The sequence below is a fragment of the Ranitomeya variabilis genome, chromosome 5 (assembly GCF_051348905.1).
Source record: "Ranitomeya variabilis isolate aRanVar5 chromosome 5, aRanVar5.hap1, whole genome shotgun sequence".
Taxonomy (NCBI): domain Eukaryota; kingdom Metazoa; phylum Chordata; class Amphibia; order Anura; family Dendrobatidae; genus Ranitomeya; species Ranitomeya variabilis.
The window spans coordinates 286,744,683-286,759,776 of NC_135236.1; the positions used below are offsets into that span (position 1 = coordinate 286,744,683).

General features: G+C 43.8%; 1 protein-coding gene across 2 annotated transcripts in view; it reads right to left on the reverse strand.

Annotated features, from left to right (window-relative positions):
- The window catches only part of LOC143775827 (uncharacterized), a 161,980-nt gene that overhangs the window by 92,656 nt on the left and 54,230 nt on the right, over positions 1-15,094 (reverse strand). For both annotated transcript variants that reach the window (XM_077264425.1, XM_077264424.1), the window contains 2 exons: positions 4,711-4,810; positions 3,513-3,654 (listed from right to left, as the gene is read on the reverse strand). In XM_077264425.1, the coding sequence (XP_077120540.1) occupies positions 3,513-3,654; positions 4,711-4,810 (242 nt within the window). The remainder of the gene's footprint in view (positions 1-3,512; positions 3,655-4,710; positions 4,811-15,094) is intronic.

Below are 15,094 nucleotides of genomic sequence, written 5' to 3' on the forward strand. Positions count from 1 at the left end.
CTGTTCCTAGGGGCGGATCCCCTCTCTAGTGGGTGCTGTCGTGGGCTCTATAAGAGCATTACCGGTAAGTAATCCGGTATTTTTCAATCTGAAGCTTTTTCCAGAATATCAAGAATGGGTCCAAAGACTCTACCCCCTAAGAAAGGGATGGGGCACAGCTTATTTTTAGAATGAACATCTCCTGACGAGTTTTTCAGCCATGTAGCCCTCCTGGCTGCGTTTGATAAAAACTGGCTTCTAGCTGTGAACCTAACAGACTCTGCAGTAGAATCTGCTAGAAAGCATCGTTAGCTTTAGTAGAGGAATAGCTTTTATAATGGACTCTCTAGGGGTTCTAGCTGACAACTGATCTTTCAAGTCATCTACCCACAAATGCATAGCCCGCGCCACAGATGTCGCCGCTATATTTGTGCGGATTACCGCCGCTGAGCTTTCCCAGGCTCTTTTTAAGAGCCCATCCGCCTTGCAATCCATCGGCTCCTTTAAGTTAGAGGAGTCCTCAAATGGAATGGTGGTTCTCTTAGAAACTTTTGCAAGAGGAATGTCAATTTTTGGGATATCTTCCCAGTCCTTGACTTCATGATCGAAAGGGAGGCGGAGCCTGAAGTCTCTAGGAATTGATAACCTCCTTTCCGTTTCTTCCCATTCTTCTAAAATCATAGAACGAATATGCACATTAGCAGGAAAGACTTTTGAGGTCTAGGAACGTAGCCCCCCAAACATTTTGTCCTGAACTGTCGGATTAGAAGCAGGTTCCTCAATCTGCATAGTCTGTCTAATCGCTCCCAGGAGCTCCGCTATATCGTTAGACGAAAACAAATATTTTCTTCCCTCTCTCTGGAAGATCCCTCTCTGCCTTTTCTTAGATCTCTGTGGATCCTGGGGGGGGGGTGTCAGACTGGATGGGCTGGGGAAATGTTAAGCCAGATATTGAGGCCTGCACCTCCTCTCTGACAATGGCTCTCATTCGTCATGAGAGAGGCCTGTTCTTCTCCCACAATACAGCTGGTGCAAGACTCACAGAGAGACTTCTGCCAGGAGTCCTTAAGTCTTATGGCACAAATGGGACATTTCTTGTACTTCCTGGACTTATTAGCCACCGAAAAGGACAGGCCCTATAGCACACACCATAAAAATGTTGCATGGGCCTATAGGCTTTAGTGAAGATCTGAGGGAGCAGGCCCCTGCCGGGGACTTACATGTGCCCGGGCCTCCTGCAGTATCTCGAGTTTCGCATTATCTTCCATACCACCGGTTAAGCTCATAACCCCAATAGCCCACACATACCTTTATATGAAAATACTGTTGCCGCCCTGTCCCGGACCTCCTGACGCCCCAGGAGTAGGAGGAGAGAAGACGCTGCCCCATGCTGCCGGCCGCAACCCGGAAGTGACGTGCGCAGCAGCGGCGAACTGAAAGTGACTCCCGCAGGAGCGCGATCCAGAAGCGAGCACCCGCCGCGCTCCCAATCCTGCAGACACACCGGCCGCTCACTCAGATGACCTGCGGCACTACCCCGGGATCCGCTTGCTATGGGTGTACCTTGCAGAGGCGTTCAATCACAGGTACATCGGGGTCTTACGCCAAGGGTCAAGAGCCCCCCCAGGAGGAAGCTACCCCGAACCAGGTGCTGGTGCTGCTGAGGGACCCTATGACTGTCAGCACGGCAGAATCTTGTAGTGGGAAGGAAGAAGCCGAGCCCCCCCGATCCTCACCCTCTGCATGGGACGGACGGGACTTTCGTCGATCCCATCCACAGTGGGACAGGAAAAACACTGAAGGGTGGTAGGGGGAGGGTCCTTTTAAACTCTCGTGGTTTCCTGTCCTACTATGGGTAAGAAGGACATCCTCCATGGTGCTGTCAGGTGGTGACCTGGAAAGGAAGATTTACTACCAGACAAATAATTCTAATGATACCCATGGCCTGATGGGGTGCTCCATCATAACTCTTAACAATATAGGTCCATACATAGAATGTAAGTCCGCAAGGACAGGGTCCTCTCCCCTCTGTACCAGTCTGTCACTGTAAACAATATCTATAACTCTGTATGTAACCCCCTTTCTCATGTACAGCACCATGGAATTAATGGTGCTATATAAATTTTATTAATAATAATAATAATAATAATAATTATAGGTGTCTTGAGATCAACGATTCTGTTAATGTAGAAGTCAAGGCGGCCCATGACCAGACAGGCCCTTCTGGCATTTGCCAGAATTGCCAGTCCGGCCATGTACATGCCCCTGTACAGTTTCCTCATACATGCCCCCCATTCCCCTGTACAGTTTCCTCATACATGCCCCCATACTGTTTCCTCGTACATGCCCCCCATTCCCCTGTACTTTTCCCTCATACATGCCCCCATTCCCCTGTACAGTTTCCTCATACATGCCCTGCATCTCCCCCCTTTGCTCCTCATTTTGTGTCCACTATTTAAGCACTTACCACCCATCCGTGTCTATGCAGCGACGGCGGTTGACGTCAGCAGCGTGATCACATGACATGATCACACTGCTGGCGTCGCTCTTACTTGGCGGCCAGAGCCTCAATTGTACTCGTGTCTGTAAAATGCGAGTACAATTGATCACTGGGAGCTGGTGCGCTGCAGCTTCTCTGTGCAGGCTGTCTGACAGCCGCAACAGAGAACGGCCGTCTCCCAGTCCAGGGAGCAGCAGAATGCAGCCGCCAGGGGAGACATTGCAGACTGCCGCATTAGGTAGCCTGGCTGCGCCCCCCTAGATAGGCCCCTGGCTGGGCGGGCCCCCAAGCACTCCGGGCCCCGTTGTAGCTGCAACCCCTGTAGTTACGCCCCTGCCTCAAAGTGACAGTGATCAAAATCGTAAAAATTGGCCTTGTCAGGAAGGTGAAGAGGTTAAAGTAAATATCAGAAAATTCTTTTGGTAAGTCAGGTTGACTTCCTTTTTTTTCCCCATACACTTTAAAATCTTGCAATTTTCCCACTGGGGTTATTCCTGCACTTTGCGCAAGATTTTTTTCAGGAGAATCATCATCATCACAGGCTTGATTGCAATGATAAGTAACAGCTTTATACACAGCTGATAACAGCATCCACCAATCACAATACGTGATGTCACAGCTGACCCTGATCCCCCTCCATTCAAAATTACATTTGCACACACTCATTAGATGATTCAATACAAAAAGATATACCGAGAACCTACTGCTGCTAATGTACCTGCAGATTTCCTCAAATAAGTTTGAGACTAGAATAGCCTCAAGGAAAATTGTAAAAATAGCAAGTTTTTTTATACCTTAAATAACCTTTATAACTTAAAAAAAATGCACAGAATAAATTGGCAAATCACCAATTTAACAAACATCTGTTAATTTGTGATACAAAAGGTGCACAAATGCTAAAGAAATTTACCATGCAACATTAGAATGCAATGTATACCCTCAATAAATGGGAACGAAAATCACTCCCCACTTTCCTCAGTTATAGGTATATATTTGGTATTCCCATGCATTTCTTCACAAAAGATCCACTTACCTAGCTATAGCCATTCCAATATAGTAGGACAGCGGCATGATGGACACCAAAGAAAGGGTGAATTTTACAGGAGAGCTTGTGTAATAATTGTGACTGTCCACATAGCCAAGAACCAGCGACACAATCACCAATACGATGAGATCTGCAAGCGATAGTTAAGGTGCTTTGCCTTTACACTCTGCTGAAACTACAATGTGACAAATTAAATCTGACCCATTTTCTGTTTCACCAGCACAGTAAAAAAATATGTTGCAGTGTTGTGCAAAATATTTACAGAATGGTTCTATACAGATAAAATCATCAACATAAACCAGTGACAAGACTGTATAATTGAGGCAGAATCATTTTTTTCCCCACTTGGTTTGAGACTTTAAATCCAATTACTGAAGATAAAAATCGATCCAATATTCATGATCACTGGTATCCAGGACAAACCAGCATCTCCATTATCAGTATGTACCAATCACTTTTCAGGAGGATGAAGGAGAGCATAAAAAGTTAGTGAAGTGACTGTACAACAATGGGGAAGCAGGCTCCCTTATTGAAAGGGAATCTGTCAACAGGGTTTTTGCTATGTAATCTGAGAGCAGCACGATTTGGGGACAGAGACAGTCCAGTGATGTGTGTCATACGGGGCTGCTTATTCTGGTAAAATCACTTTGTCACAGATCTAGCAGTTCTCTGAATGCAGAGTTCTGTATAATCCCACCTACAATCTTGCTTGACAGGTTTTTGTCTTCACTGGGGACGGGTTTACAAAACAGGAGGACTACATGTCACAAAACAACTAGTATTCTAGTCAATCTGCTGCTGATACAACACGGATTTTAATGAAACTACAACAGCTCAGTAAGTGACATTACTGGAATCGGTGTTTCTGTCCCTACATCATGCTATCAGATGAATCGGCAAAAACCTGCTGACAGATTCCCTTTAAGACACCCAAGTGTCACAAACGAATACATTTCAGAAAAAAAAAAAAAAAAACACTAAGCAATTCACCTTCCTGTATATTTTAGCTGCACTGATAATCTGATGAGATATGAGGGCTAAAATTAGAAAATGATAGTAACCGATATATCTGAAAGGTACCGTAACCAGCAGACGCTTGTAATAGACATAACCTGCTTACAAGTAATAGATAAGGACATCATGTAAAATGAAAATGTGAACTTGTTCATACACAGAAAAAAGATACTAACGGCAAACACATTGAGGCCATCCACAGAGTACTTGTAGTAATAAACATTAATTGCATAATAGCAGCACAGAACAACCTCTGCATTACAATCGTCCACCTAGGAAGAAGGATTAAAAATGTTGTTACACAGAAGCCACATTGTAATGTGTAATTCTGATATAGCGATCACACGAAGTTGTGCATAATATAAAATATACAAACAACCCTCGCTCACATAATGCTTTATGATCTAGTACCATAGGATCTTAAAAGGGAACCAGTCATCTTGACATGCCTCTCAGCCTGCTCACATGCTCTGTAGAGGAATTTCCAAGGAGTGATTCCAGCACACTCACTGTATAGTGAGCAGTGACTAACCGCTCACTGAACCGCTCTAAAGATGTTTGGAAGCAAGCAGCTGCTGGGAGAAAAAAAAAAAACTTCAATTTTTTTCTCTTGTAGCCACTGCTCCATTAAACCAGCTAAACATGACTTAAAAGGAAACCTGTCAACCGATTCATGCACATAGGGAGAAGACAGCCAAGAGCCCTAGCAGATTAGTCACGTCTATTCCTATACTTCCTGGCCGGATCCACAAAAGGTGTTTACAGTAGTTCTCTGGCGTAAAACATTTGTTGCACTCACGAGGTAAGCAAAAATTGAGACATTTGGCATTGTCACACCAGTTCCAGGCAGCTTCATCAAAATTGGCGGAATTTACATCTCTGGTGGCGGTGTAAACAGCTAAGAGATGTGCCTAATTCATTCATTAAGTGATGTGCAGCTCTTGCAGGTTTGTCTTAATTATGCCCATACTCCAGCATGCCCATTCATTAAGATTGGCGTGTCCAACACCAGTCTTAATGAATGAAGCCCAATGTTTTCTCTGAAACGCTTCAGCTAAATCAGACAGTCAGGCTCCGATTCATTTGGCCTGTGGTTTGGGTGACATGAATTAACGGAGAGTCTTTTGAAACGCCATTTACTGCTATAAAATTGGTAGATACATGGCGTTTCTCGAGGAAACATTCTCTTTAAAAAAGGTAAAAAAAGTTATTTTTTAAATTTTATACAAACCAGTCCTATAAAAAACATTATTGCATATGTCAAGGGATGGATGGTCATACTCCATCCAATTAAGGCTGGTTTCACAATTAGAGTTGTGTCCACAGCGTTTCGGAAGCATGTGTCTTGATTTCATATCTAACATTGTAGATGCAGGTGCATGCGTTAGGCCGCGTTTATGCTTACGCATGCATATTTTCACGGTGTGCGGTCAGGCACAGCTGTCACACTATGTTATAATTTTTGTGGCGGCAAATTTACTTTTACGCCGCCATACGTATGCGGACGCTTGCGGAAGGAGTGCATCAAATAAAGGCATTACAGTCTATGGGAACGCATGCATTCTTCTGAGTAAACATGTCTAGGAACTTGTTTGGAGCCAACCCCCAAAAAAAGGTTATAATAGAAGGTGTTGGCAGTGGAAGTCCATTACTCTCAAGACTCTGGACGCGATACAAGGCTTGCAGCCTCAAGTGTGGAAGACTCTAGGAAAATGTAAGTATACAAGCTATATGTCTGCCTGTGTTTTTCTCCCTGCAGTCTGCAATCATTTCTATCATTCTTGCAGCATTCCTCATCATGTCCTCCAGTGCAGAGCAGACCTCACAAAGTGGACAGGAGACTGAAGTGAGTACATTTGCTGCTGATTGGCATGTATTCACTGTCACTATTATACACATGTGGCAAAATATTTTTTTTTATTTTCACAGAACCCTTCCAGTGCAGATGAACAGGAGCAGCAGACTCCGGCCCAAGCTCCGGTGGCAAGAAGGCGTGTAAGTATTCTTGACTGTTTTTATTTATTTTTGACTGTTGGTACTCTTGTCTTTCTTCATTTATTCTTGACGGTTTGGGACGTTTGGATTTTTTTTTTTTTTTTACTGTTTATTTTAAGGGCAGAGACTCACTGCCGTATTCCTCGTGCAATAATCCCATCCCACTGCACAGACTGGCTGGCACCTCTTCTGACCCTAGCATGACGGATTACTATGCAGCCGTCAAGCTCCGGTCAGGAGAGCCGACAGCCAGTACGAGTTTTACAATGATTCTCGCACGAGAAATACGGCAGTGTGTCTCTGCCCTAGTGTTTTATCTTTCCAACATTAATGTCTTTTTTCATTTCTAGGTCCCACAACAAGAGGATTTTATTGATAATGACCTCCTCATCACCCTGGTGCAGGAGCGAGTTCCGTTGTGGGACACCCGGGAGCAGTAGCACTCGGACGCTGTGGTGATTAGGCGGCTGTGGACTGAGGTGGCCTAAGGGCTGATGGATGACTGGGACAATGCCACGTCACGTGTCAGATAGGCTTTTCATAAGTAGTACAGTGTGGTCTGACGCGGCAGTGAACCTGAAGCCTGGAATCACACAACCGTGTGTGATGCGATAAACTCCTGCGAGTTTGTCGCATCACACACAGTTGTGAGATTCCTGCCTAAAGTGCATTGTTTAACATTTTTTATTTCCCCTATTCACAGTGATCAAAGTCAAAACCTGCTGGCGTTCGATGACGGATCGCTTCAACAAGGACCCGAGACAGGAGATCCAAGTTCGCAGTGGTGCTGCAGCAAGGATCGAGAAATATAAATACCACCGGATGCTGACTTTCCTGAAGTCTGTCCTTGCTCAGAGAACGCAAGTATTTGTGTTATATTCCATTGTGTTATATTCACTAAAATGAATTTTGTATTCCACAGGAGTTGGCACTTTTACAATTGTTGTTTTTTGGTAATGTTTTACTTTTCTTTTCACAGAACCTGTAGCAGCACCCTCGAACCTGGATCTTCCTCTGGAGTGGTCCATCACTTGAACTGCCACGGACCAGTCCCAGCCATCCACCAGCGAAGCAGCAAATGGGTCAGCGTCACAGGCTGGAGAACAGGCAGCTGGTCCTTCAGGTGATCCCCTGTCCCAGTAGTCTGCCTCTTTTTTGGGGGGCTCTTCCCACCAGCGGCAGAAGGCCTCGGACAGGTCACTCATGCCCGAGTTTATTCACTTGAGCTCGGTCTTCCAGAATGGCTTAAAGGTGCTGGGTGATAGACTGGAAAGTGTTATGACCCATAACACTTTTCCAGGATGTCAACCAATGTCTTAACCGTCTGGAGGCCGACCTCCAGAGACCAGCACACCATTTTTATTTATTTTTTTTTAACAAGATAGAGCAGGGCATGTCGGAACACCTTACGCCTGAACGCCAGATCAACGTGATGCAGGCCTGCAACGCTGCTTACGTTCAGGCTATGCAACAGACACGGTACTACCACCAAGCACAGGTGGTATTTCCACCAATTACACACAACCTCTATACAGAGTTCTGCTGCATATTACTGTACAGCCACCACCATGCCCAGTCCTGCCACACACCACTACACCGCCACCACCATGCCGGGTGCTGTTGAAAACCACTCCACAACCACCATGCAGAGTCCAGATCCTGCACAGCCGTCCACCCCCACCACTACGCCAGGTCCAGATCCTGCACGGCCGTCCACCTCCACCATCATGCCATGTCCAGATCCTGCATGGCTGTCCACTGCCACCACCAGGCCGGGTCAACATTCTGCACGCCCTGCTGACCACACCACTCCCACCTTCCCAAGGAAAAAAAAAAAAGGGGGAGGGGATCTCACAAAAGTGGACATTAAAGCGAACTAAAGCCAGCATAAGTGTCGTGCTACCTCCACCCTCACCTCCCAGTGTGTCTGTGTTGTCCAGTTTTTTTCTCCTTTCCAATGTGTCTCTCCCGTCCCATGCTTCCACTCCTAATGTGTCTACTTCCATCCTTGACCTCCCAGACCCCACAAGTTTAGTTACCCCTTGCCCTGGACCGCCTTCATCGTCCACCAATAGCCAAGCCTCCCAGCTCTCCAGACCCCCCAGGGCCATTACTTTTACTAACTGAGGGGGAAATATTTTTTTGTATTAAAAAAAAAAAAAAAAAAAAAGTGCTTTCCCCCTTGCTTGATCTTTGTCTCTTTCGTTGCAAGCAACACACATGTTGCTGTATACACACTGTGGTTTTGCCACCTCATATCTCCATGACACAATCTACAGCTCCTCTTTTATTTGCTTTACCAGCAGCATTGCTTCTTGTGTGTGTAATGGGGCTATGAGGTGGCAAAAACACAAAGAGGAATGAAAATCCTCCAAAAAATATATATTAATACAGCAAAAAAGGCCAGGGGTCAACAATGCTCACCTGCCCAGGTGTCAGGACTAGTGCACTCAGGATGCAGTGTTTTCTTCATGCTGAGTGCAATAGTTCTGACACACGGGCAGGTGAGTAAAGATATGAAGTGAATTAGCGTCATCATCTCTCCAGTCTGAAGTAATATATAGAAATACTGTAGACTGAAGACCTAATTTGGTTATAATTAGTGATGAGCAGTGTAATCGTTGCTCGGATTTTCCCGAGCATGCTCGGGTGACCTCCGAGTATTTGTTAGTGTTCGGAGATTTAGTTTTCATCACGGCAGCTGAATAATTTACAGCTATTAGCCAGGCTGAGTACATGCGGGGGTTGCCTGGTTGTTAGGTAATCCCCACATGTAATCAAGTTGGCTAATAGCTGTAAATCATGCTGCTGAGGTGATGAAAACAATCTCCGAGCAGTCAAATACTCGGAGACTACACTCGCTCATCACTAGTTATAATCCAATCCCTGTCTCATGTAATCTGCATGGTACAGTGAGTGATCTACATAAAACTAGTTGTGAACCGGTGATCACCTTATTAACCGCTAGAAATTATAGTAATATAAAAGGACACTTGGAACAGTTGTTTAAATATAGGTGTTTTATGGTCAGCAAACATCAAAGTAAACTTAAATAATTACAGGTACATAACCATAGCACAACATTACAAGAACACTAAACCATGTCATCTTCCCAGGACAGACGTCCACTCTCTGAAACAAAGTAGGATGCAAATGTATCCCTCATTTGGGCAACTTCAACTGTTGTCCTGAAAGGGTGATGATGGTAATCTGGCAATGGGTTAGAAACATGTTCATCAAATTCAGTGTTGGGTCGCTTTTTAGCCATTATATAATTGTGCAGAACCACACACGCCTTGACCACCTCATCGACGGTCTCAATTTTTAGATTAATGGCTGTCCCTAAAACGCGCCATTTTGAGATAAGGATACCAAAGGCACACAACAGTTCTTCTTGCCCTGGTCAATCTTTAATTAAAAATCTTTTTTGTGTGGTTCAAGTCCCAACTGGAGTATGGTTTCAGGAGGTTTCCACACATCTGAAAGGCCTCATCCCCAACCACAACAAATGGCATTGGCGGGCCTTGAGTGTGTTGGGAAGAGGTTGTGGCAGGGGGAAATTAAAAGGATTCCCATACAACCTTTGGCCCATGTCTGAGTTTTTAAATGACTGCGAGTCATTACCACGACCAAAAATACAATGTCCACAGCGGAAAACGTACAGTCCGCAGCTGCAATCACCATGAGCACTATGGAAAAATATATATATTTTTTTTTATAATTAAAGTACTCGGATCCAGTTCTAGCCAGTTTGGGAGCAGTGGACGGAAAACATATCAGGATTACCAAACGGTTGGGGAAATCACAAACTTCAAAAAAATCGGTCTGCAGTTTGCTGCCAGATTTCCGTGGTGAGTAAGGGGATAAATTCCGCATGGAGAACATCCCACAAAGCCCGGCAGGTGTCTGCGACAACCCCAGAGAGTGGAAATTCCCATCCGGAACTGGAAATGGAGCGATGATAGGCTCTCTCCGGTAGACAAGAATCTGCCGAAAAGAGAAAGAAAAATATAAAATCATAACAATAATTTTTATGACTTGGGGAAAGAAAAGAAAGAAAAGAAAAGGAAGAAAGAGAAATAAAAAAGAAAAAAGAAAGAACATGGCTTTTAGAACAATAATATTTAGGACAGTATTTAAGCTAAACAAAAAAAGGGAAAATTATTAATTACAATGCAGAACAATAATTATGACAGGCGTTAATGTTTAAATATTATTTACCTTAGTGTCACCAGCAGACGTTCCTCTGCAGGAATTGCTCTTCGGAGCTGGGTGTCCTGCCTCCTGATGGCTCCTTGTACACGGTCCAGCAATTCCATAAAGCTGTCTTGAGACATCCTCGGGTACTCGAAATATTTTTGTGGGTTTTCACGAAGCTCACCAAGGAGTGGTAGACTCTACGGCTCTGTCGTAGTTCAAGAATCGGGTGCTGCAAAAAGCGCCGACGCAGTCTTCTCTGTTCTCTTTTCCGTTCTTGCTCACAAGCAAATGCAAAGGAAAGAAACAAGTTGACGTCCAAATCCAGATTCCGATAGAAACTCCATGCGAAGATCCATCTTGATACAGGAGCAAAATGTGAGGATTTCACCTGTACAAGGGTTTATATAGAGAAATCCCATGAGCCATGCCCATTTGGCGTGGCTTGTTTCAAGGAAATTCTTCTTGTAACAATGTTTCATTTCAAATGCATGCGCATAAAAAACACGAACACATGCGTTAACGCGTGCAGACATGGTGTTTTTTTTACCTGTCATGCGCAAGTTGTTGCGGAAAAAAACGCAGCGTTATGATGCGTTTTGCATTGCATTTGCAGATGTGGACGAGACAATGTGGACTGCAAATATGAACCCAGCCTTAGTCTCAAGCTCTGAGATCAGGGAACTGGATGATCGACCTCTGCTCCATTCATTGTCCATCTTGCGATCTAGAGCCCTGTTTTGGGGATTTGAGGGTTTCAGAAGCCATATTCACAGAATTCAATAATTGGATATCCACTTTCCCTAGAATAGGAGAAGACTTGATACAGAGCATAAACCATGAAGGTCAATAACCAGTAAATTAACTGCTGAAGCCCGATGTGATTGTGTGATATAGTGTTCGGGTTATAATTCTATGTTCATATTTTTACTGATTTTCGGAATGTTTTCTTGTTGCTCTATCATTCTATGTATTCCCAGGTCTTGTCTACAGTCTATTACCTTTCAAAAGGTCCAATAATTGAATTAGTTCAGTTACCATCTGCAGCCTGAATGCATCCATGCCTCTTGATGAACCCCTGCTGACTTTTGCCAACAGTCCATTCATAACCACTCTGGATTAGTATCAACAGCCGCAATGCCATAAATGATCTCTAAGCAGAGGATTAGGATTCTCATCTCCCATGGCATTTATGACGTTACTGGACTGTATCCACGTCCCTGGACCATTTTGTCCTCTGTGTGGTGGATTGTTTTAAGGACCGTTTGGTTTGCATAATAACGCACAGCTGACATGTACCCGTAATAGCAGAGGGTGGAATCACGATCCACCCGCCGCTATTAGCTAGTTAAATGCTGCTGTCAAACGCTGACAGCGGCATTTAAAAAGCACTCCTGGCCGCAAGTGCGCGCACCGCTGACCCGTCACGTGATCGGGGGTCATCGGTGCATTAGTATAACAACCAGAGGTCTTCTGAAGACCTCTATGGTTGTTAATGTCGGATTGCTGTGAGCGCCACCCTGTGCTGCAATTCTACTACATATTATATTTAATTTAAAGAGCACCAATAATTCCATGGTGCTGAACATGAGAAAGGTTAAATACAGGGTTATAGATATTCACAGTACATAAATTTACGATGACAGACTGGTACAGAGGGGAGAGGACCCTGTCCTTGCGGACTTACATTCTACTACATGGGGGCGATCTAAGCATCGCTCCTATGCAGCAAAGCCGATCAGGCTATGCCAGCTTCTAGCCTCCCATGGAGGCTATTGAAGCACGGCAAAAGTAAAAAATGTTTAAAAAAAAAAAAAATGCATATAAAAGTTTTAATAACCCCTCCCCCCTTTCACCCAATTCAAAATAAAAAAAAATAAAAAAAATAAATCAAACCTACACATTTGGTATTGCCGCGTTCAGAATCACCCGATCTATCAACACAAAATAGGGATTAACCTGATCCCCAAGCGGCGTAGCGATAAGATAAAAAAAAAAAAACAGAATTCCTTTTTTTTGTCACCACGACGTTGCATTAAAATGCAACAACAGGCGATCAAAAGAACATATCTGCACTGAATTTGTATCATTAAAAACGCCAGCTCGGCACGCAAAAAATAAGACCTCACCCAACTCCAGATCACGAAAAATGGAGACGCTAAGGGTCTCGGAAAATTGCGTTTGTTTTTTTTTTTTTCAGCAAAGTTTGGAATTTATTTTTCACCACTTAGATAAAAAGAACCTAGACATGTTTGGTGTATAGGCACTTCTAATAACCTGAAGAATCATAATGGCAGGTCAGTTTTAGCATTTAGTAAACCTAACAAAAAAGCCAAACTTTTTTTCGCAATTTCACCGCACTTGGAATTTTTCTTCCCCATTTTCTAGTACACGATACGGTAAAACCAATCGGGTCATTCAAAAGTACAACTCCTCCTGCAAAAAATAAGCCCTCCCATGGCCAAGCTGACTGAAAATTAAAAAAAAAAAAAAAAAGTTATGGCTCTGGGAAGAAGGAAGAAGGGGAGCAAAAAACAAAAATGCAAGAAAGAAAAAAGGCAGGGTCTCTAAGGGGTTAATCCACGCCTCCGTTACAACGGCTACCCTGGCAGGTTTATGGTAAGGCTTGGGAGGAGTGGTGCTCATTAATTCAGGGTAGGCCTGTCGATAAGTGTGACCAAGCTAGAGGAGAAGTGACTGAATTTTAGGTTCAGCTAAGGGAAAGAGGGATGTCGGGTACTTCGGCGCAACGGAAATTATCGGGGTTAGCTTTTTTTCCTTCAACTTATGGGGTGAGCCAATGTAACAAAGCTCTTTTTCATTTAACAAGCCATTAAAGGGTGGAAAAAGCTTCAACCGAGTCAAAAATGTAATCGTCACATTTCATTGAAACTATTGCATGACATTATTTCAATACCCCCATTGGTCTGCAAATTGCAATACAAGGCGATCCTCATATCTATAGCGATCGCTATCTCTTTTTCGGTGCACTGCGCATTAGTGAGTTGCTACCACGGTCACAAAATGCGTCGGAAGGCGGTTTAATTAATGAGGACATAGTCATATGCAGCGACGCTCAGCGCATTAGAGTGTGAAATCCAAGTGCGATCCCACCGGTAGGGGCACGTGGGTGCTGGTTAACTCAGCAGATGGCCCAGTATGCCAGCTAAAAATAGTCAAAAGATACACGGTAGTAAGACACGCAAGCAAATTTTTTCTCTCTCATACAAACGGGTCCCCTGTTACCAAGTATCAATTCCAGGCAATGTTCGTGTTGTGCTTAGAAAAAAAAAAAAAAAACACACCGCTAATCCGAAGGAATACTGGACATGCTTTCCGAATTGGGACAGCCACAGAAGTGGCTAGGGCAGGAGTATTGGAGGCCAAGTGCAGAGAATTGGTCGATGGAAATCCGCATGTTTCGCCAGATATATAAGACCTGATTTGCTAAAGAAACACATTTTATCTCTTACAGGAATAGAAGTTTGGGTTTTAGGACACATACAGTTATATGAAAAAGTTTGGGCACCCCTATTAATCTTATGCTTAATGTTTTATAAAAATTGTTTTTTTGCAACAGCTATTTCAGTTTCATATATCTAAACTGTTGGACACAGTAATGTTTCTGCCTTGAAATGAGGTTTATTGTACTAACAGATAATGTGCAATCTGCATTCAAACAAAATTTGTCAGGTGCATAAGTATGAGCACCCTTATCATTTTCTTGTTTTAAATACTCCTACCTACTTTTTACTGACTTACTAAAGCACTTTTTTTGGTTTTGTAACCTCATTGAGCTTTGAACTTCATAGCCAGGTGTATGCAATCATGAGAAAAGCTACTTAAAGTGGCCACTTGCAAGTTGTTCTCCTGTTTGAATCTCCTCTGAAGAGTGGCATCATGGGCTTTTCAAAACAACTGTCAAATGATCTGAAAACAAAGATTATTCAACATAGTTGTTCAGGGGAAGGATACAAAAAGCTGTCTCAGAGATTTAACCTGTCAATTTCCACTGTGAGGATCATAGTAAGGAAATGGAAGAACACAGGTACAGTTCTTGCTAAGGCCAGAAGTGGCAGGCCAAGAAAAACATCAGAAAGGCAGAGAAGAATGGTGAGATCAGTCAAGGACAATCCTCAGACCACCTCCAGAGAGCTGCAGCATCAACTTGGTGTCACTGTGCATCGGTCAACTATACAACGCCCTTTGCACAAGGAGAAGCTGTATGGGAGAGTGATGCGAAAGAAGCAGTTTCTGCAAGCACGCCACAAACCGAGTCGGCTGAGGTATGCAAAAGCACATTTGGAGAAGCCAATTTCTTTTTGGAAGAAGGTCTTGTGGACTGATGAAACCAAGATTGAGTT